The 20,741-nt window shown below is 38.2% G+C and overlaps 2 protein-coding genes and 1 pseudogene across 6 annotated transcripts; 2 read left to right on the top strand and 1 right to left on the bottom strand.

Moving 5' to 3' along the window:
- The first annotated feature begins 1,027 nt into the window (after positions 1-1,027).
- Positions 1,028-12,996, top strand: LOC126621006 (protein GIGANTEA-like). Its single transcript, XM_050289359.1, has 16 exons — positions 1,028-1,247; positions 1,606-1,700; positions 1,829-2,019; positions 3,891-3,962; positions 4,043-4,097; positions 4,204-4,346; positions 4,504-4,775; positions 6,288-6,343; positions 6,616-6,856; positions 6,972-7,122; positions 8,768-8,977; positions 9,132-10,673; positions 10,882-10,950; positions 11,273-11,491; positions 12,275-12,367; positions 12,489-12,996. The coding sequence occupies exons 3-16, from the start codon at positions 1,933-1,935 to the stop codon at positions 12,786-12,788; spliced, it is 3,510 nt and encodes a 1,169-aa protein (XP_050145316.1). The 5' UTR covers positions 1,028-1,247; positions 1,606-1,700; positions 1,829-1,932; the 3' UTR covers positions 12,789-12,996.
- A 589-nt stretch (positions 12,997-13,585) lies between these two features.
- LOC126621007 (UDP-rhamnose/UDP-galactose transporter 6-like) lies at positions 13,586-17,822 on the bottom strand. 5 transcript variants are annotated; one of them, XM_050289362.1, is made up of 7 exons: positions 17,400-17,617; positions 17,160-17,261; positions 16,610-16,856; positions 15,455-15,639; positions 15,166-15,366; positions 14,909-15,070; positions 13,586-14,148 (listed from the first exon to the last, which is right to left on the bottom strand). In XM_050289362.1, the coding sequence occupies exons 3-7, from the start codon at positions 16,734-16,736 to the stop codon at positions 13,819-13,821; spliced, it is 1,005 nt and encodes a 334-aa protein (XP_050145319.1). In that variant the 5' UTR covers positions 16,737-16,856; positions 17,160-17,261; positions 17,400-17,617; the 3' UTR covers positions 13,586-13,818. The 5 variants fall into 5 exon arrangements, with proteins under 5 accessions (XP_050145319.1, XP_050145320.1, XP_050145321.1 ...); XM_050289363.1 differs by lacking the exons at positions 17,160-17,261; positions 17,400-17,617 and adding an exon at positions 17,654-17,822 and having other exon boundaries at positions 16,610-16,835; XM_050289364.1 differs by lacking the exons at positions 17,160-17,261; positions 17,400-17,617 and adding an exon at positions 17,654-17,822 and having other exon boundaries at positions 16,610-16,805.
- Positions 17,823-19,309: 1,487 nt separating this feature from the next.
- Positions 19,310-20,201, top strand: LOC126622499 (cytochrome b-c1 complex subunit Rieske-4, mitochondrial-like; annotated as a pseudogene).
- The last annotated feature ends 540 nt before the right edge of the window (positions 20,202-20,741 follow it).

Genomic DNA, 20,741 nt, shown 5'->3' with positions numbered 1-20,741 from the left:
AATAGCAGTAATTCTAATTCAAAAGGGTTGGTCTAGTGGAAAGCGAGCAAATGTTTGAAACCCTAAACCTGAGTACGAACTTCCATAGATACTCTTTAGGGCCACTGGCCAAGAGCAAAGTTAGAAATAATGTTTAGGGGGGGGGGGGAAGGGGCACAACTAAGTAATGATGGATACAGGTCCTTATGAATTCCCAAAAATAGTATGTGCATTGCCAAAATTTTATTCAATTTTAAGTGACCAATGTCTTCAAGGACTTGGCCAACCCATACCCATTTGTGCTTAGCTAACATCCACACCCTTTGTGCCATTTCGATTATATCTCTAGTGAATATTGTTTTCATGAACAAATGGATAATTATACGTGCATAGGACTAGAAGGTCAAATTTATTAGACGTACTGGAGGAGGGATCCTTCTTACAACTAAACTTTATGTTATGTCAATCCGTCTCATTGTGATTTGGATGAGGAGGGAGTGATAGAGTTAGTGGTGATGGTGAGTTGATTATTATTTGTCGTAGTCCGATTCAACATCCTATTGAGCAACTAAAGGTGGCTACAATTTAAGCGAGATCCTGATTCATGCTTAGGCCACTATTTTTTCAAGGCCAAAAACTTGAGGGGGCACGTGCCCCCTCTGACCATTCGTGAGAATTGTCCCTTCCAATGATCTCTATTGACTCACCATTTGATTTGGACATGAAAAATATATTATAGCCTCATGCAGTATCGAGACAATTATTTGTAGGTGAAATTTCTCGTATATTTAAAAAAATATTTCTATATTATTAACTTTGGAAGTATATTTCTATATTTATATTGACAATAAAGTAAAGTTGGCAAGCCTCAGTGCGTGTCCTAGTTTGAAGTTTCTCATATTACTTCTCTTTCCTCGTCATTTGACATATCTTTAATATGTATGTGTGTATATGTCATGTGTGCATGATGGGCATCCATGCATGTGACATGACGTGCCATTCGGCCCTAGGCGAGAGATAAATATCATTGCCACGTATGCACAAATCTCTGAGAACAAGCCTAAGGCCTTGTAAAGATCTCCTCTCTCTCTCTCCTCTCTCTCTCTCTCTCTAGCGCTCTACCAAAACTACATCCCCTTAAAATTATTCCAACTACAAAGAAAGATAAAAGGAAACTAAATAACGAAGCTGATTTTACAGTGAATATTTTCCAGCATAAAGATCCGAAGCCGAAACCTTTCAAGAGAATAGCTCTCAGAGAAACCCAGGTATTTATTTTATTTCAGTTTTTTTATGGGAAATTTCGGATTTTTGCAGTTATGGCATGTAATTAGTTTGATTTTCTGTATTTTAATTGGAAAAAGATATGATTTTGAAGCTAACCCAATTTCTAGAATTTGGTATTTTTCATTCATGTGCCAGATTTTGAGAAGGGAAATTAGTTCAGTTGAATTTTTAGGAGCTAGTTCATAACTACCCACATGGGTTTGTTTATTGATTTCCATTAATTTTTCTTTTTTTATATTTGATGTTCATGTGAATGATTGGACGGTTGGCAATCTTTTGGAATTTGTGTTTTTTTTCCTATAAGTTTCTGAATTTATATGCTGTATCCTGCTTTCACAGCAATCAGATTGCAGTAATGTGGCATTAAGTTACCAAGATTTGAAAGTTTTGAAGATTTTGTGAGAGGCAGAGACTTGGATTGTGAAGAACAGAGGGTTGGATTACCCACTTTTTCAGATTAATTATTTGGGTAGCACCAGCTTTATTGTTTAATTGTGGGAGATTGGTGAAGTAATTTTATGCTGGGATGTTAAACTACAAAATTTTGATTCTTGATTGGTAGCGGGTGGAAGGGAAAGCTTTGTGGGCTTTCTTGTGTGTTGTTTGTTTTCGTTGCAAAGTTGGCGTTGACGCTGGATTAAGGGTTATCTGGGAGATTAAGCTTCTATGGCTGCTACATCTGAAAGATGGTTTGATCGGCTCCAGTTCTCCTCATTGTTTGGGCCGCCCCCGCCGGACAACCTACGACGGAAGGTGAATGCAAATTTTATTCCTAATCTTTTGCATAATTATATTATATCTGTCAGTGTCTATATTTGTATTGCTAGCTTGACATGTCTCTTGAAATTTAAGGGTCATCCACTATGGTACTGGTTCCTAGAGGTCTTGGGTTTGAAACCTCTCATGCTCTGTTGCTATGCGAGTGTCCATGTTGACTACTACTCTGAATTGTCTTCTTAATATATATCCAGTTTGGTGGCTTTACTTTTGGAGCTAAGGAGGGATACGAAATGCACACATGAGCATTACAAAAGGCATGTGAGAGGGATTGCAAATGACTACTCTGAAGGAGTCTTTACAAATTCCTTTCACACCTTTGAAATGCTCACGTGGTGCATTTTCTGATTCCTCCTATGTCCTGTCTAACTTTTTGTGATCCATTTCTTCTTCATTTTGCCTAAATTCCCTCTCGAATTTGGAAGTCCATCACTCAAATGTACCCTAAAAGAATTTCAAGTTTAGTGTGATTTCATAGGTAACCTCTGATGTACTTATGATATATATTGCTCAGAACAGTTCTCAAATAGGGGTGAATATTTGAGCTAGGTGTTTTAGTTGAAGCCAGAGTTAGGACTACTAGTTTTTGAAGGCTCATATTTCAGTTGATTTAGATAGGAGACCTAGAATCTAAGACTACAAGCGAACCTTTATAATCAGCATCTATTGATTGTACTGCACCCAAAGAGACAATCTGTTTTCTCCCCCTGAAATAATGTTGCTAAGAGTTTAGTTTAGTAATTCATATACCATTGTCATGATGTATTATCTGGAGGGTATTGAGAATATCGCGTTTAAGAATGGGAAAAATAGAACAAACTCTGGAAATCGAAAAACAAATAACCAAGATAAATAACACCAAGAATTTACGTGGTTCGGCAATATGTGCCTATGTCCACGGGACAGCAACAACAATCTTTCATTATATCAATAATGAGTACAACCAATAATCTTGCCAAATCTCTAGAACTAGGACTTGACAAAAAACCTGAAAGAACAAGAACAAGAAATACACACTCTCTTTTCTTTTCTCTCGCACACACTTTACAATATTCTCTCACTCTAATCCCTTGAGTGGTTTGCTCCCTTAAATTTAGAACTAGTACAATAGCTCCTTTATATAGACATAATAAAGGTCTTCTTCAATAAGGATTATTAATCCTAATTGGAATCTAGTTATGGATCCTACTCCAATTGAAAAACTAACTCCAATTGGGTAAACAACTCCAATTGGGAAAACAATTTAATCCTCTAAGACTATAATTCCTTATAGACTTAGGAAAACTTATCATGGGAGGGTCTTAGCAATCCAACTCCATTATTTCTTTGATTTATTCTCTAGTAAAAGGTGAAAATATTGGGGATCCGACCCAAACTTGTCATGTGACCTCCTTTTCATGTTGATTCCTGTTGTCATGAGGTCAATACCACACAATTTGTGTAAAAAAAATACATTAGGAATGACAATTTATTTTTTTTTTAACGAAAATTTAAAGATAAGTGATGGTTGCCAAAATTTGTACTGTCTCATCCTTTGGGTGATGAACTTTCTGATGAGGTATTTATGTGGGGGAGGCATAATGCCACCAAGTTTGTTAAAGGATGACTTTGCCTCATAATTATGCGTAATCCCTTGGAGATGTTCTAACAGATATAGTCTATAACTTGCTACACAATATAAAAGTAATAAAGTCGGCCCTAGGTATAGACTATAGACTCATGACAACTAATCAGTGATTGGAAGATCAATTTCTTTCTTTTTCCGGAGATTTTTTTTTGCTATATTCTGCCTCTAAACCTCCGACAAGAACTGAAAAAATGCTTTCCTCGCTTCTTCCTTCCTGTAGGCAGAAATTACTGCATATGTGGACTACTTTGGTCAGTTTACATCAGAACAGTTTCCTGAGGATGTTGCCGAAGTAAGCTCTTTGTGTTTATGTCATGGTCATTGTCTTTGTGCAGTCTGCCTTGTATGTGCTAATATATTGTCTGCTGACAGCTGATCCGCAACCGTTATCCATCAGAGGTGAAGCGTCTCTTTGATGATGTTCTAGGTATTCATACTCTACCCTGTTAATTATTACATGATTGATTAGAACTTGCAGCTTATGCCATTTTGTGGTTGCATAATGACTGCTTTACTACTTGGACATATTCCAGCTATGTTTGTTCTTCATCACCCTGAGCATGGGCATGCTGTTATCCTTCCAATTATTTCATGCATCATTGATGGTACCCTGGCCTATAAGAGCAGTGGCCCTCCATTTGCTTCGTTCATATCATTGGTCTGCCCAAGCAGTGAGGTGATAACATATCAGATTAAGAGTTTTCATTTTTCAGTTCAATCGAATACCGTGACTTTCTTTCTTGATGGAACAGGAATGTTTTCTATGTAGCAGAAAATTCAGAAGTATTGTTAATTTAATTATTTCCTTATTTGTATCTTCCCATTTTTCACAGGAGTATTCTGAGCAGTGGGCTTTGGCATGTGGGGAGATTTTGCGAATTTTAACTCATTACAATCGCCCTATATACAAGGCGGAACAACAGAATAATGAAACAGAAAGAAGCAGCAGTGGAAGCCATGCCACAACAAGTGACAATGTTGATGGTGAATCCAGCCATTTACCTTTGGTACAACAAGAGAAGAAACCCATTAGGCCATTGTCTCCTTGGATTACTGATATATTGCTTGCTGCACCTCTAGGCATCAGAAGTGATTACTTCCGCTGGTGAGTGCGTAGTTTGATTGAGTATCTGTTATTTTTGTTGAAAGTCGTAATTTTGTGGTGTTGATTTCAAGTCATGTGTATATGCGCAAAGCAGAACCCACTCCAATCAAAGTAAAACAGTAAGCAGCAGAGGTTTGCTTGTACATATTGCCTATTAAGCAGCACTTCATCTAAAAATGTTTTTTATTGTTCAAATGGTACATTGACCAATGAGATAGTAAACACGTGAACTATTCAAAATCATTTTCTTGCCCCATGGGTTTGGTGGGTGTTTGTAGCAATTTTCATGGTAACAGGTTGTTCTCATCCCTCCAGGAATTTCTTAAATAGATAACTCCACTAAAGAAAAGCTAGGATTTTTAAGCTTCCAAAGTCTGTTAATTTAATTTTCTAACTTGGGTAGACAACACTTATGACGGCCTGACAGTTAGCAATCTTTTTTGTCAACAAAATGAAATAATATCTTGTAGCTTAAATTTGAATGTTTTAGGTTTAGTTGGAGGACTTTAATCTTCACACTGGTCTCATAAAGCTTTTTAGACGAGTGCATTTACAGAAAGGAAATGGGTTATTAGGGTTCGGTGCAATTATGAGATTTAATGTTTGTATTCAGTAAGTTCATCATGTGAACCTCTGTTATTATTGTCTTAGCATTGCATCTACTTTTTAACCCTGAACCATGCGCTTTTGTCACATTCACTATGGGTATATTTGGGTGAGGGACTTTTAAATTCCTAAGGGATTTAGGCAAAGTAAGGAAGACATGGATCACAAGAAGTTAGATGGGAGGGATTAGAAATGCACAACATGAGCATTACGAAGGTATGTAAGTAGGATTTCCAAATGACTATGTCCAAGTAGTCATCATTTGAAAATCCCTCTCACATGCTTTGGTAATAATACTCATGCACCACTCGTTTTAAATAATTAAGAGCAATAGTGTAGCAATGATGTCATAAGATAATGGTTAACTATTGGGCAACCATGCTTTTGCTACTATTGGTAAGCACGGCCAACTGTTGGTACTTTCTGCACTACTATATGTGATGAAAGGTAATTGTAACTGATGAACACGAACAAAATCATGTGATTCCAAAAATTTTGGTATAAAACAAATATCTCAAGTGATGAGTACATCCGAATTGATTTTTAAAATGAAGGGAAAAATATGAGAACAGGAAAGGAAAGTCTGTTTTGATACCCTATATTTCTGTATTCCATTCTTAATTATTGTATTTCTTAATTCTATGTCCGTGCATGTAAATGATAGAAGGGTAGACCTGTAGAAGATTAAGCTCTGAAGGAGGTTGGAACATTCCTTGTGGTCCACTATTTATGTTTTTATGTTAGAGATAAGTTCTTCATTAGTTCAATAGCAGTTTCGTGCTACTCATTGTTCGCAATTTCAAAAGAAAGTTTAAAAGCTATCAAATGTTAAGCAAATCATTTCATCTTGCTGCTACTTTTCTTATTCAATTTCATGTAATTTAAAAACCTATGTGTGCTTTACAGGTGCAGTGGGGTTATGGGAAAATATGCTGCTGGAGAACTCAAGCCACCATCAACTGGTTAGTTAAATCTTCCTTCACTAGTATAGAATGCAATGTTGCTGCTATATTTATTAGATTGTTTTTGAGCGCCATACATTAAATGAATTTTTTTCTGCAAGAATCAGTTAACATGTAACATAGAGTCTGACTGCATGCAGTGTATGCATAACATTCAGGTGGAATGTAAAGCAAAATAGCATTGAGATATCCTAAAAATCCTATATATTTTTATTATATAGTCCACTACGAATGACTTTCATTTTCTTTTTCTATTTTCTCCTCTTTCTTAGCTTCTTCTCGTGGATCTGGAAAACATCCACAGCTCATGCCATCAACTCCAAGGTGGGCTGTTGCAAACGGTGCTGGAGTTATATTAAGTGTTTGTGACGAGGAAGTTGCTCGCTACGAGACTGCTACTTTGACAGCAGTCGCTGTCCCTGCACTTCTTCTTCCTCCTCCAACTACAGCTTTGGATGAACACCTAGTGGCAGGGCTACCAGCTCTTGAGCCTTATGCACGTTTATTTCATAGGTAAATCTTCAAACTTCCATCTCTCGAGCCACTACAAAAGGAAAAGAATCTGAGTTGCTCTGTGTACCTGACCGAGTTTTGCTAATATTTATTCATTTCTTACACCATGCAATAGGTATTATGCCATTGCTACTCCAAGTGCCACCCAAAGACTTCTTCTTGGACTTCTAGAAGCACCACCATCCTGGGCTCCTGATGCACTTGATGCGGCTGTACAGCTTGTGGAACTACTTCGTGCTGCTGAGGATTATGCATCTGGCATAAGGGTAAGCTGTACACTAGTGATTGCAAATATTTAAATATTATCTGATGCTATGCTGGTGATCAATATCAAGCTTGATTTGAAGAGATACTATCATCATTTTTTCAGCAACAATTTTTTTGGCATCTCATGTATGGCATACTTTATGATGGACAAATTTCTCTCGATCGGAAATAGCAATCAATTAGTAAATGTGAAATTGTCATTGTTCTGCAAGAATATCTTTTAAAATGGTTTTCTCCTCTCAGTTATAACTAACTTCCGCTAGCATTAGCTGGTGAGGAACAGAATTATTGATACTTCTGTTATTTGAAAGATCTTTCACTGGTCTCTTCTTGAGTACATGCGATCAAGTAATCCCCATTCCAGTATACATATACAATAGTCTTGTTTCTTACCTGATTCTGAAAATTGGTGATTATTTAAACAGCCCACTTACAATTTATCCCTGATTTATCATAGTTTGGTTCAAAATCTAAAATCAATTGATGTGTCATTTTTACAATCATGTAAAAAGGATACATTTTTTAAGCTCTGATAAAGAAACAATCATTCAACCTTATTGACATTTAATATACCCAGAACATCACCTTCAGAAACATTATGTGAAGTCACGATGTGAAAGGCATCCTTCCTGTTAACTGGTAGGTGCTGCAGAAGCAGATCTAGTGAGTTCCCTCTGAGGTTTTTTGTTGACTGTTAAAAACCTAATTAAGTGGGAGTATATTATTTTGATTGACACCACATGCATAATGACAAAAAATAGGGGGAAGCCATTTACTACATTGTCTGATAGGACTCTTATCAATTTTCATATCGGTTTTGTAGTGTCATGGGCTTTGCTTCTTTCACTCTTTTTATCTGCTTCCTAGCTGGCATGGAAGTTTCAGAAACATATATTCTTTGCAAGTTTGTGGGGTGGCAACTTTGTGCTTGTTTTGGAGTATCTATTTGGAGTGGGCGAGTGGTCTTTTTACTGGTTTTAATCCATCCTTGAAATTGTCATAGTTATGCGTTCATTACATATGTTAAAGGCTGAAAGCTTCGTTTTTAAGTTTGGGTGGTGATTTTCACACACCCCATGATTCTTTACTAATGGCGGGACATGGCCATCACACTTGCAAGGGTGACATTGATCCTATGATTCACTTTCTTTCTGCTCTATTGCCCAGTTAGACAACTTTAGGATCTTATGCTTCCCTCATATAGGGTAATTAATGCACTCTGATGGAATTAGTGGTGAGATAGGGGCTTTTACTGCTTTGGTGATAACAGATGCATGACAAGGAAAAGTGCACCTTTGCATATCATTAGCCACTTCTAAACAGCTTAAGATTCTGGGACATGCCGTTTTCCAAATCTTGCACTTTCACATACTTCAAGAGATAGGTTGATGTACTTGTGTAACATGTACAGTTGAATAAAATAGAGTAATCAATTTTTAATCTTTTAATGCATGCCTTGTTGCGTAGATAAATGTAAATATATCCAAGCTTTTAGATCAGCAGTCCACTAATAAGCTGAAAATTCCATAAGCTGTCCCCCTCTCTCGTCCTCTTTTAGTGGAAAGTATTTGATTTGTAGCAGCTCTGAAAACTGATGGATGCAGCACTTTTGGCTAATTGCATTTTTTTCTTTTATTCATGCAGCTTCCTAGGAACTGGATGCATTTACATTTCTTGCGGGCAATTGGGACTGCAATGTCCATGCGAGCAGGTATAGCAGCTGATGCTGCAGCAGCTTTACTTTTCCGAATACTCTCACAGCCTGCATTGCTTTTCCCTCCACTAAGACAAGTTGATGGAGTTGAAGTTCAGCATGAACCTTTGGGTGGTTACATCTCAAGCTACAAGAAACAGGTACCAGTTAATAACTTTTTGTATTCAGGTTTTTATACTTCAGCTGCTAAAATGCACTTTGATCTAGTTTCTTTTTTGTTGGCGCTTTTATTTTTTGTTCAACGAATAAGTACTAATTGAACCTAAATACTACCTCAAAAATACTATTGATCAGATCGAACTTCCTGCTGCGGAAGCAACAATTGAAGCTACTGCCCAAGGGATTGCTTCTATGCTCTGTGCCCATGGGCCTGAGGTTGAATGGAGAATTTGTACCATATGGGAAGCTGCCTACGGCCTCATTCCTTTAAGTTCCTCTGCAGTTGACCTTCCTGAGATTATTGTTGCCACTCCATTACAACCTCCGATTTTATCATGGAATCTGTATATACCGCTCCTCAAGGTCTTGGAGTATCTTCCTCGTGGAAGTCCTTCTGAGGCATGTCTTATGAAGATATTTGTTGCCACTGTTGAAGCGATTCTTCAGAGAACATTTCCGTCCGAGTCCTCTAGAGAGCAAAACCGGAAAACAAGGTACCTTTTTGGTATGGGGCCAGCCTCAAAAAACCTGGCTGTTGCAGAGCTGCGTACAATGGTTCATTCACTATTCTTAGAATCATGTGCCTCAGTAGAGCTTGCTTCACGTCTACTTTTTGTTGTGTTAACTGTATGCGTCAGTCATGAAGCCCAGTCCAATGGTAGCAAGAAAGCAAGAGTTGATGAAAGCTTCCCACCAGATGAGAGCATTGAAGAATCAGAAAAGATGTCTGGTATGCAGAGAGACAGAACTAAAATGACCAAAAAACAAGGGCCAGTAGCAGCATTTGATTCTTATGTTCTGGCTGCTGTTTGTGCTCTTGCATGTGAGCTTCAGTTGTTCCCTTTGATTTCAAAGGGGATTAATCATAGTCACTCTAAAAATGCAAAAAATGTAGCGAAGCCTGCCAAAGTAAATGTATGCACTACTGAGTTTCGAAGTAGTGTAGACTCGGCAGTTTGTCACACACGCAGAATATTATCAATCTTGGAAGCACTTTTTTTGCTGAAGCCATCTACAATTGGCACTTCGTGGAGTTACAGTTCAAATGAGATAGTTGCAGCAGCTATGGTTGCTGCTCATGTTTCTGAGTTATTTAGATGGTCGAAAGCTTGCATGCATGCGCTGTCTGTCTTAATGCGCTGTAAGTGGGACACTGAAATTTGCTCCAGGGCATCATCACTGTACAACCTTATTGATTTCCACAGCAAGGCTGTTGCATCTATTGTTAACAAGGCTGAACCGTTGGAAGCACGCTTAATGCAAGTTCCAATTTGGAGGGATTCCCTTGTGTGTTTTGAAGGCAGAAAACTCACTCAAGGTGGAAACAGTAGATGCACTATTGTCGGGCAGCCATCTGCCTTGCATTGTGAGGATTTGTCACATTCAGAATCTAAACAGAAATCTGTTGGTGTGTCACGTTCAAATGAGGGGTCTGGAAATACCTTTGGTAAAGGTGTTGCAAGTTTCCCATTAGATGCTTCGGATTTGGCCAACTTTCTTACCATGGACAGGCATATAGGATTTAATTGCAGTGCACAGGTTCTTCTTAGATCAGTACTCGCAGAGAAACAAGAGCTCTGTTTCTCGGTTGTCTCACTGTTGTGGTACAAGTTAATTGCAGCTCCTGAAACTCAACCTTCTGCAGAAAGCACTTCTGCTCAACAAGGATGGCGGCAGGTAATATTATATTTCTTGTGTCACTTTGCATTACCATCATGATAATCTTCTCCAATATTATTAGCAGGTTCCGTGTTTCTATATTCTGCTCTGAATCAGTAATTTCATTAGATGCATTTGTACTACACTTTATTTGATATATTGTTGCCATTTTTCCGTTACATATAATGTTTGACATGTAATTTTTATTTCATTTTCCTAACTTTAGGTCGTTGATGCATTATGCAATGTTGTGTCAGCAACACCAAAAAAAGCAGCCACAGCAATCGTTCTTCAGGTCTGAACTTTGTCTCACTTGAACACTACATGATTTTCTATTTATTTTTTCAGGTGAGACCATGTACGAGTTCATTGATATATACTGAAAACTAGATCCTTTATTGCAAAGTAACGAAGCCCAAAAACATTGTTTTCTTGTTAATTTGTTTTCAATACCTGATTTTGGAAGAGTTGTTCTTGGCTGGTGTCAAAACAGTGGCTTTCTTATTTGGCATTATTTTCCTGGTATAGTCGTAATCAGTTGGATTACCATTCTCCATTATTAGTTCTGTGGTGGCTTCATTGGTTTAGTTGGTTTCATGACCTTGTACTCTTTTCAGGCGGAGAGGGAACTGCAGCCTTGGATTGCCAAAGATGATGATCAAGGTCAGAAGATGTGGCGAATCAACCAGCGGATTGTGAAATTGATTGTGGAGTTGATGAGAATTCATGATAGCCCAGAGTCATTGGTAATTTTGTCAAGTGCCTCAGATCTACTTTTGCGTGCCACCGATGGGATGCTTGTTGATGGAGAAGCTTGCACCTTACCTCAACTGGAGGTAAACACGCGACTACATTGATGTTTGTGGCCTATGACTTGTGTTAACTAATCTAAGACATGAATTTTAGTATCTTTTTATCTTTTCTTTTTGGAAACTGTATGAACACTGCACATCCGAACTGAAGGTGGATTTCAGCACCAGGCAGTCACGTGATCTCCCATCCTTACATTTCAAAACTTAAACCATCCTCAACTAGTGTCCTTATCTCATATAAGCTTTTTTGAGTTGTATATTCGTTATAAGTACACATAAGATTGCCGAAGGCTCAAAACATTAAAAGAGAAACAAATTGATAATCTGAACTTGGTGAAGCTAGACCCAAGATTCCAAAGAAATTGGGTTTGGCAAGTGAATTTCTTTCACCATTTTCTCCCATATAACCTCATTTTCTTCTTTGATAATCATATCTTCTGTCAGTTTCAACTCTGGGCTGCCCTCAAGTTTTTGGGCTTCGTAAACTTAGAATCAAATCTCTTTCTTGTAGCATGAAAAGCTGACATATTACTGGGTCATCTTGTGCAACGCTTCTACATTTTAGCTTCACTTGGGATAATTTGACTCTAGGTGTTCTCTAATACCAGTATCTTCATTGGTTATCCCCTAATATTGTTACTCATCCATTTTGGATCCTCATTTACAACTATATGTGTCTGATACTATCTTCATAGTTATCTCGTGCTCTTTACCTGTTTTCCACATAGCCTAGAGTGAGTCCATGTAAATTTTCAATTTCGTTAACCTTCAATGTCTTGATGCATCAATCTGTTTATAAATGGGCAGCTACTGGAAGCAACAGCTAGAGCAATTCAGCCTATGCTAGAGTGGGGAGAATCTGGGCTGGCGGTCTCTGATGGCCTTTCAAACCTGTTAAAGGTAAGTACCCACCCCTAGTCATACAATCACTGTTATGTTCCTAGGACATTTGAGAATTATTTCATTCTAATGTTTAAGAGAAACAATTAGTTATGTGATCCATCTGTTTCGATAAATGCAGTGTCGTCTGCCAGCTACCATCCGCTGCCTTTCTCATCCTAGTGCACATGTTCGTGCTCTGAGCACATCAGTTCTCCGCGATATCTTGCAAGCCAGTTCAATAAGACCCAACCCTAATCCGGTGGAGATAAATGGTATCCATGGTCCGTCGTATAAGTATTTTAACTTAGATGTCATTGACTGGCAAGCTGATATTGAAAAGTGCTTGACATGGGAAGCACATAGCAGACTCGCGACTGGAATGCATATTAAATTTCTGGATACTGCCGCAAAAGAACTGGGTTGTAGTATTTCCATATGATAACGATTAGCTTCTTCCAGTGTATAATTTTTTTCATGTGAGACATATACACAACAGATACTTGCATCTTTGTTCCTTTTAAAAAGATACGAGTTTGCAGGTAAGTAGATGTTCATTTTGTTCTTGTGGATATGAAGGTGTCTATATTGTCAAAATTTTCTTTTCCGACGAGACGTTACAGCCCCTAATGGAAAGGGATTTGTGTAAATGAGAGTTCAGACAAGCTGACTGAGCCCTATCTTGTGTTTAAACTGTTATCCAAGTCTTCATCTTAGAGCTTTTAACACGGAACCTCGGGTGCAAAGGCGAATGTTTTAACTTGAGTCTGAAAAAGCCTTTCGCTCGACACAACCATTTTCGTTGAGGGGTGTAGGGTAGGGGCAACTAAATTGAGGCAAAATACCATGTAAGTGCGTATTTCAATGTTAGTGTCCCTGAGATCATTGAAAAGAGCTTACTGGAAGTTGCTTTCCAATGGCCGTTAAGCTGCGACAGGGATTGCGGTGTGGAAGGTCGATGCTCATTTACTAGTTTAGGGTGTCTTAACAGCAGTTTTCAAAAGCAGCTGACAGGCTTGCTTTGCTGCTACGAGAAGCAGCCGGTGCTCAGCCCTTGACTATAGGCTACTTCCGGTAAGCTCTTAAGCATGTCCGCGAGGTCTCAACTCAAGGGAACCGCTGATAATCCGAAAAGTTACAGTTACAGTATCTTATACACGCTTACTGACATGGTTAAGAATGAACAATAATCCGATAAGCACTCAGGGTACCTTATGATTCAAAAGAAAGCTGAAAATATAGAGCCAGAAAAATAATTACTATGATTATGATGATGTAAACAAAAAAAATTGAAGTTTGGCAGAGTTTTCCCCCATCTTGATGTATCCATTCCATTCCCCCAATGGGGCTGAATAGGAGGGCAAGAAATAGAAATTACGAGGATAAATAATCAGAAGAAGTTTTGGTTTCTAGCCTCAAATCATTTAAGAATTTCCTGAAATCTTCCATTTCTACTTTTAAACAGAATGAATTTAAACTTTTCCATCATGTTCAGTAGATTCAGGAAAACCACCGTGTTTTTGTTGCCTGCTCGTAGGGAGAGAGTGGCTCCAACGCTCCTTTCCACCGGGCTTAGACGAGGCATTTCCATACCAAATCATCCCAACCACAGCTATGATCATTCCCAAAACAACATGCAGATTCAGACCCTCCTTCCCAAAGAAAAAGAACCCCATGATCAAAACAAGAATTGTCTTCATATGGCCCAGTACTTGGAAGGACACAGCGGTAAATCTTCCAATGCAGATGAACTGGCTGAGATTGGTGCCTACTGCGATTGTGCATGAGAGAATTATAAACATCTGCGGACACAATGATTCAGAAAAAACTGTGAACGACCTTTCTGTAAAATCGAAACATCTTAAAACTCAAAGACAAATGAATAAGTTAATCACTTTGAAATTGTACAGATTAAAGTAAGCAAAGCTCTATATTAACAATATCATATGCTAAAAGTTTTTCAAGCTTATGTTACTAATTCAAATATTCCCATCATGACTGAGGTGCAGAAGAAAACATGGAAATGCTACCAATGCCTGTGTAGCTCGATGCTGGATTTCAGCTGTAAAATGCATATTAATGCACTATCAATTATCAAATAATAAAAATCATTAACAAAAGAAGAGTTGAATCATTAGCATGGCGATGACAACCTCTCCTGTTCATACTGGTGCATATGATGTTCTTCTATAAGTAGGAATTAAGTTACAGGTGTTAACCAAAAACAAAAGAAATAATATTAGCGGTGTTTATACTGGTTAATCACAACATTAACATTGTAAGTGCATATGATGTTCTTCTATAAGTAGGAATTAAGTTACAGGTGTTAACCAAAAACAAAAGAAATAATATTAGCGGTGTTTATACTGGTTAATCACAACATTAACATTATTACAATGTAGATTTGTAATGATGCTTGTAATGCTAAGGTTAGCCGACCCCACTTAGTGGGAAAAGGTTTTGTTGTCGTTGTTGCTTGTAATGCTAAGGTTGAGTCTGGGTACAGTCAGCTTAAGATGATTATGGTAATCACAAAACAATAATAAATTGGATTACACTTACCAGAGATCCAAAGTTATAGTCATAGGCATCAACCCTCTTGTTTGTCAGCCAATAGTCAAGGAAGGGGCCAAGTAACAGAAGAGATCCAGCCTGGGCCGGAGCAGTATGTCCCAACAGACTGAAAGAACCGAGTGAATATTTCCGTTGAAGAAAGTGCACATACTGCAATTAAAAATTCATATAACTTTTAGATAAGCAAATATGAAAATTTAAGAGCTTGAAAAATTGCAGCTTGTGCCGAGGAATGGAGAACTTACATACTGTTGGAGCGAAGTGCTCCATACAGCTATGAAGGCAGCAATGAAGCCTTTGGCATTGACACTCACATCAGTGACGGTGCAAACACCAACTCCCAAGAGAACAATTCCTATGCTCAACTTTGTATCTCTTGAGTAACGGATCTTGTCGAGAACAACTTCCAGTAAACATGACACGGGGATCATACTCAGCTTTGCTATCTGTCAATTATATTAGAGAAATGTAACTCCCAAATATATTGCATTATTTAGTAGCTAAACCCAAAGTGCATCAAAACCCTAGCTATACCTGATAAAATCCCACTGAGTTCCACATTAGACTCACGTTCATTCCAACAATAGAGAAGTTAGCAAAGACCATAAATTTTAGAAGCTCAGAGACAGGTAGATGCGAGGGTTGAATGTATCCCAGCCACCTTAGAACAAGCGTCATCAAAGTTGTTGTAGCAAAATGCAAACCAGTTAATGTTGTAGCTGCAAATTGTTTCAATTTAGATTCATATAAATACAAGTTATAAATAGCATGCTTATGGCTATACAAGTTTTCTAGATTCATATCTCCTATAAACAAGTAAACAGAAAAACAACCAATTGATAAAGAAAGTTTAAGGTTATAGAAGATTTCTAAATGCGTATCAATGAAATAAAAAATGAATATATTAATGAATTCAAGGGTCAAAAATGCAAAAATGCCATTACTCCCTACTTTTCCCCACAACCATTACTGTCTCAAGGTTAGCTGAAAATTAAATCTAGCTACAACTTTTCTCCAGGTAAAATATTGGATATTGTGAGTGATACTTAGTATTCACTACACCTTATGTCATAACAGAACTGATCGGCTACTAACAAAAGACAATCAAATAGTAGGGTCATTATCTGCCTTGCACATGATATTTCCTATGCTCCCCTTGCCCTTTCTAGTCCTACCACTCAACCCGTAACGCTCCCCAATATTCTATCTACTTCCAACGCTCTGTTATCATGAGTGTTAACTGTTGACTTACAACTTCGGTCTCAAGAGATTAACTCATAATTAGTATGAAATCTTAAACAAAAAAAATATGAAAGCATTTATGACATGACACTCAGAAAACATACATCACAAGACTTTTGTACATGCAGTCAAATTTCCTGGAAATCTTGATGCACAAAATTACTTTGTAATCTGGCCACTTATTTGTGCAACAAGAAAAGCCATGGTAACATGTTTGTCACTTGGCTCTATAACCATCATAGTTTGAAGTCCAATAGGGAACAATGCCGGGTTCATTTTCTTACTAATTTTAATAAAGTTTGCAGAAGAAATGCAACAAAGGTTTTACTTTAACCTAAGCTATAGTTTTCAAACGATATAGCTGTCCAAAACCTGAACTCATATCAGAAACAACCCAAACCCGACTCAAATCAAATCAATCATTAAAAAGCAAGAAGAATAATTTACCAAAACTGAAGCCATATGTAGCCATCAGAGCTTTATTGACAATTATAATCCCAACAGAAGTTACAACATTGAACATCCATGCAGCTACATCTCCTGCCTTCTTATCAGCTTTGCTAGTGGGAGCCATTTGTTTATATACTCCGTTCAACCAGCCACTGTAGAGTCTTTACCCCTCAGCCTCCAAAAAGGCATCCATCTACATCCATATGAAGCCAGACGGTTTCACCTGCTTTAGGAACAAAATACTCTAAAAAGAAAAAACTGAAACAAATAAGAAAACTGAAATTCTGCAATAAATTAAAACTGTTTAATTTCAAGTATGATTCAACACATTGATGCCAAAAATAATAAATACTCATTTCCATTATACATATGTTTATAATATAAAACAACTCAACTTAAAAATCACAATCATGCTTGTATAAAAGCTCCAAACAAACTGATATAATAACATTGTCTGCCTTACAAAAAGACTAAACATCCGATCACAAAGATAAGGAGTCTGTAATTCAATCACATATCGCTTGCCTCTCCTCGAGTTCAAACTTACTGAGCAGTTAAGTCATTCAATGGAAACACAGAGATGGGTCCTGCTGCTTTTCGTGCCAGGATTCGAAAATACAATCAAATCATCTAGTGCATTCCCATTTCTCTATTCAGTGAGATAGAAACTGAAAACCATCAGGACTCACAATTCACTGAACTATGGAACTACCAAAACAGCAATGTATCAATTCTTTTGGGTAAAGCCCATTTTTTCAAAAACATAAATATACAAAAAAGTAGTCACCTTGATTCAAATCCACAACAAAATTGCAAATCAACTACATACAGACCCACAGACATTCCAGATCAACCACACAAAAAGCAATCAAATTCCAAGATAGATCTAATCTAACCCACAATCAGATCCCAGAATACCCAAGAAAAAAAAAAGGAGCCCAATTCAGCGGATCTGGTCGCAAGAGCCATCGATCACAGAGATGCAGTAGCAGAAAAAAGCAATGGAAAAGTAAGCGAGCGGTTCAGAAACAAGAAACGTACCGTGTGGAATTGCAATGGGATTGGTTTCTTTCTGTTTTAGTAAACCCAATGGAGCCCCTCAGATTTGGAGAGAGAGAGATAGTCTGTTAGGCAATGAAGAGCTCGTGGAGGCAATGTTGCCGCCAGCTAACCGGAACACGAATTTACGTTTATGCTTTTGCTTTTGCATTTGCAATTACTAATTCTGTGTTTATACACCAAATTTTATACATCAATTTCATTTTTTTGGCACTTTAAAAAGTACTCTTCACTTTTATGTGAGAAGTGTTAGGTTTAATTCTCACTAAATGTGAATTTGAACACATTATTGTTAGTTCATTGTGAGACTAAACTCATTTTCTTCCCTTAGTGTAGATGTTATCGTTTGTTAAGGAAAAAAATAATATATATATATATATATATATATATATTGTTGTAAGCTTTTCTAGTTTAAGTGTGATTGTGTAAATCCTAGATTATATTTTATTCTAGTTATCCTTCCCTATTACAACTTGTATTCCTTGGGATGAAGGAATTTCTTCTCTCATTTTACTACTATAAATAAAGGCACTATGTAGGAGGGATAACACACACATTCCCCTACAATGATACACACATCTCTCTCACTCTCTCTTCTCCTTGCCGCTGGCCCCTCACCTTTGTCAGATAAAATAGGCTACAACATATTATCAGCACGCTCCAACCGTTGCGCTTAGGAATCAGACGTTGAAGTTTTTTTTTGCATCAAACCAGTTCATCCATATCATCACGCAATCAGGTTCTTTCAAAACAACTGTTTTTATCTCGATATTTTTGCAACCCTGATAACATGAACATTCACCATAATGTATGACCTAACTTTACGTTTTTCGAATTTTAGATTCTACATAAATTGTGTATGCATTATATTCATAATTGTTGAATTATGTGTGTTTATACCATACTTAGGACCTCCGTATTTAGACCTCGTATAAATACTTGGGGGACTAAAATGTAATTATGTAATAAAAGAAGAGGCAAATATGTAATAAGTAAGGAGCCCTTATTCTATAAAATGAATCCTCACTCTCTTCATTGGGAGAGGGCAATTCTTAGGCCTGAGATCTCCAAACTCCCTCACATTCAGAGAGCCTGATTCTCACATTACAGAGGCTCTCTCCCTCATAATCTTCTTAGAGAAATACAATAATCAGTGTGGACGTAGCCCAAATATTGGGGTGAACCACGATACATCTTTTGTTATTTACTTTCTTGCAGATTCACAGTTGGATTTATGTTGTTCCAAGACCCCTCCGGTTTTGTGCATCAACATTTGGCGCCGTCTGTGGGAATCGACATGAAAAGCTATGTCGGTTCTCTTTCATTTTTTCATCTCACCACCGTGAATCTGCACAACCTAAAAACCTAAAAATCATGGGCTGCGTTTACTAATCCAAATCAAATGCACAGGGTGAATCCCCATTGTCCGATTCTCTACCAGATCCATCCTTATCCCGAAACATTTCATTCAGTCGCTTCAACGCCCAGGCCGCTGAGTTCGTCCCCAACCGCACCCCACTGCACCAGCATCTGCACTGGCAGCGCCTCCTGCGGCTGTAGGTAAAAGCCTCGGCTCCTCATCCTTGCGGGGCACTGTGATGTCGTGTTTGCTGGTGTTGAAGGAGGAAAAGAGCATTTGATTTGTTGATGGCTTCGAGACTGGAGAAGTTGAGGCCATTGCTACCTAGCGATTACAGAAGAAGAGGAAAATGCTGAGAGTCGCGGGAAGAAGGTTGTCATCTTTTGCTGCGGTGTGGCGGTCGTCGTTGTATACCACCCCCGCTTTCGTCTCCGGAGGATCTCATCCGCTTTTCATTACCAACAACAGTGACGACGACTATTCCTCCGATTTCGCTTCCAAATCCCCCGCTCACTTTTTCCTGAATTCCAAAATTCCATCTCTCGTCAGAGGATTTTCCTCTGAAGCCCTCGCTCCCGGAAATGATATTGGTATTTTCTCAGACATCCCACCTACTGTGGCAGCTGTGAAGAATCCTTCTTAAAAAATTATGTATGATGAGTATAACCATGAAAGGTATCCACCCGGTGACCCCAGCAAGCGTGCATTTGCTTATTTCGTCTTGACATGAGGTAGATTCATGTATGCCTCCTTGATCCGACTTCTCATCTTCACGTTTGTACTAAGCATGTCTGCTAGTAAAGATGTTCTTGCCCTTGCTTTCCTTGAGGTTGACCTGTCCAGCATTGAGCCTGATACTACTGTTACTGTGAAATGGAGAGGGAAACCTGTTTTCATTAAGCGTAGAACTGAAGATGACATCAAGTTGGCTAATAGTGTAGACGTTCAGTCCATTCGTGATCCCCAACAGGATGCAGATAGGGTTACAAATCCATAATGGCTTATAGTTGTCGGAGTCTGCACTCACTTAGGGTACATCCTCTTGTCGAATGCTGGTGATTTGGTGGTTGGTTCTGCCCATGCCATGGTTCGCACTACGACATTTCTGGCAGGATCCGCAAGGGGCATGCACCATTCAATCTAGAGTTTTTGTTCACCGTGTGGACTTGATTGATCAGACAATTTTAGGCCATCAATTTATTCTGAAAGAATTTGGTTAGGTTTCTTGAATCGGCTGGCAGATTGACCTTTTTGGTCACTCGGCTGTTCAAGCTTACCTGCTTGATGCTGAGTTAGGATTCTGTTCTGTGCATCAACTTTTGGGTCGGAGATAATTGCAGAAAGCAAAAAGATAAAAAGCAGAAAGCATGGCTACCCACTAATGCACAGCAGCCCAAGCTCCAAGTTGATTAAGGGAATCAACTTAGCACGATGACAGCGCAAAAGATGCCCATCAACTTTCATCATGCATGTTCCCACTCTTCACAGATGACACCATGATGTTAAAGAAAAAGAAAAAGGAGGAGGAAAAGAATAGAAAAAGAAAAAGACATAATTGTGGTGAGGATGGCATGCAAAAGAGGGAATTATAGGCGTGACCCATTGAACAGAGGATCAGATTTATTTTTGAATGATGTAATTTATTTTTCTTATCTTTCGGAGACATCTATGTAACCCCATCAGAGGGTAATAAAAAAAACGGCAAAACCC

This window comes from Malus sylvestris, chromosome 5, assembly GCF_916048215.2.
Source record: "Malus sylvestris chromosome 5, drMalSylv7.2, whole genome shotgun sequence".
Taxonomy (NCBI): Eukaryota; Viridiplantae; Streptophyta; class Magnoliopsida; order Rosales; family Rosaceae; genus Malus; species Malus sylvestris.
The sequence above is the reverse complement of the archived record's forward strand: the minus strand, read 5'-3'. Positions and strand labels throughout refer to the sequence as shown.

Bases quoted from the DNA above. Each gene is read 5' to 3' on its own strand.
- LOC126621006 (XM_050289359.1), top strand. From the start codon at position 1,933: ATGGCTGCTACATCTGAAAGATGGTTTGATCGGCTCCAGTTCTCCTCA. The intron at 2,020-3,890 runs GTGAATGCAAAT...TCCTTCCTGTAG, and splicing joins CGGACAACCTACGACGGAAG to GCAGAAATTACTGCATATGT. The intron at 8,978-9,131 runs GTACCAGTTAAT...ACTATTGATCAG, and splicing joins TCTCAAGCTACAAGAAACAG to ATCGAACTTCCTGCTGCGGA.
- LOC126621007 (XM_050289363.1), bottom strand. From the start codon at position 16,736: ATGGCTCCCACTAGCAAAGCTGATAAGAAGGCAGGAGATGTAGCTGCA. The intron at 15,640-16,609 runs GTAAATTATTCT...AACAATTTGCAG, and splicing joins TACATATGGCTTCAGTTTTG to CTACAACATTAACTGGTTTG. The intron at 15,367-15,454 runs GTATAGCTAGGG...TATAATTGACAG, and splicing joins ACTCAGTGGGATTTTATCAG to ATAGCAAAGCTGAGTATGAT.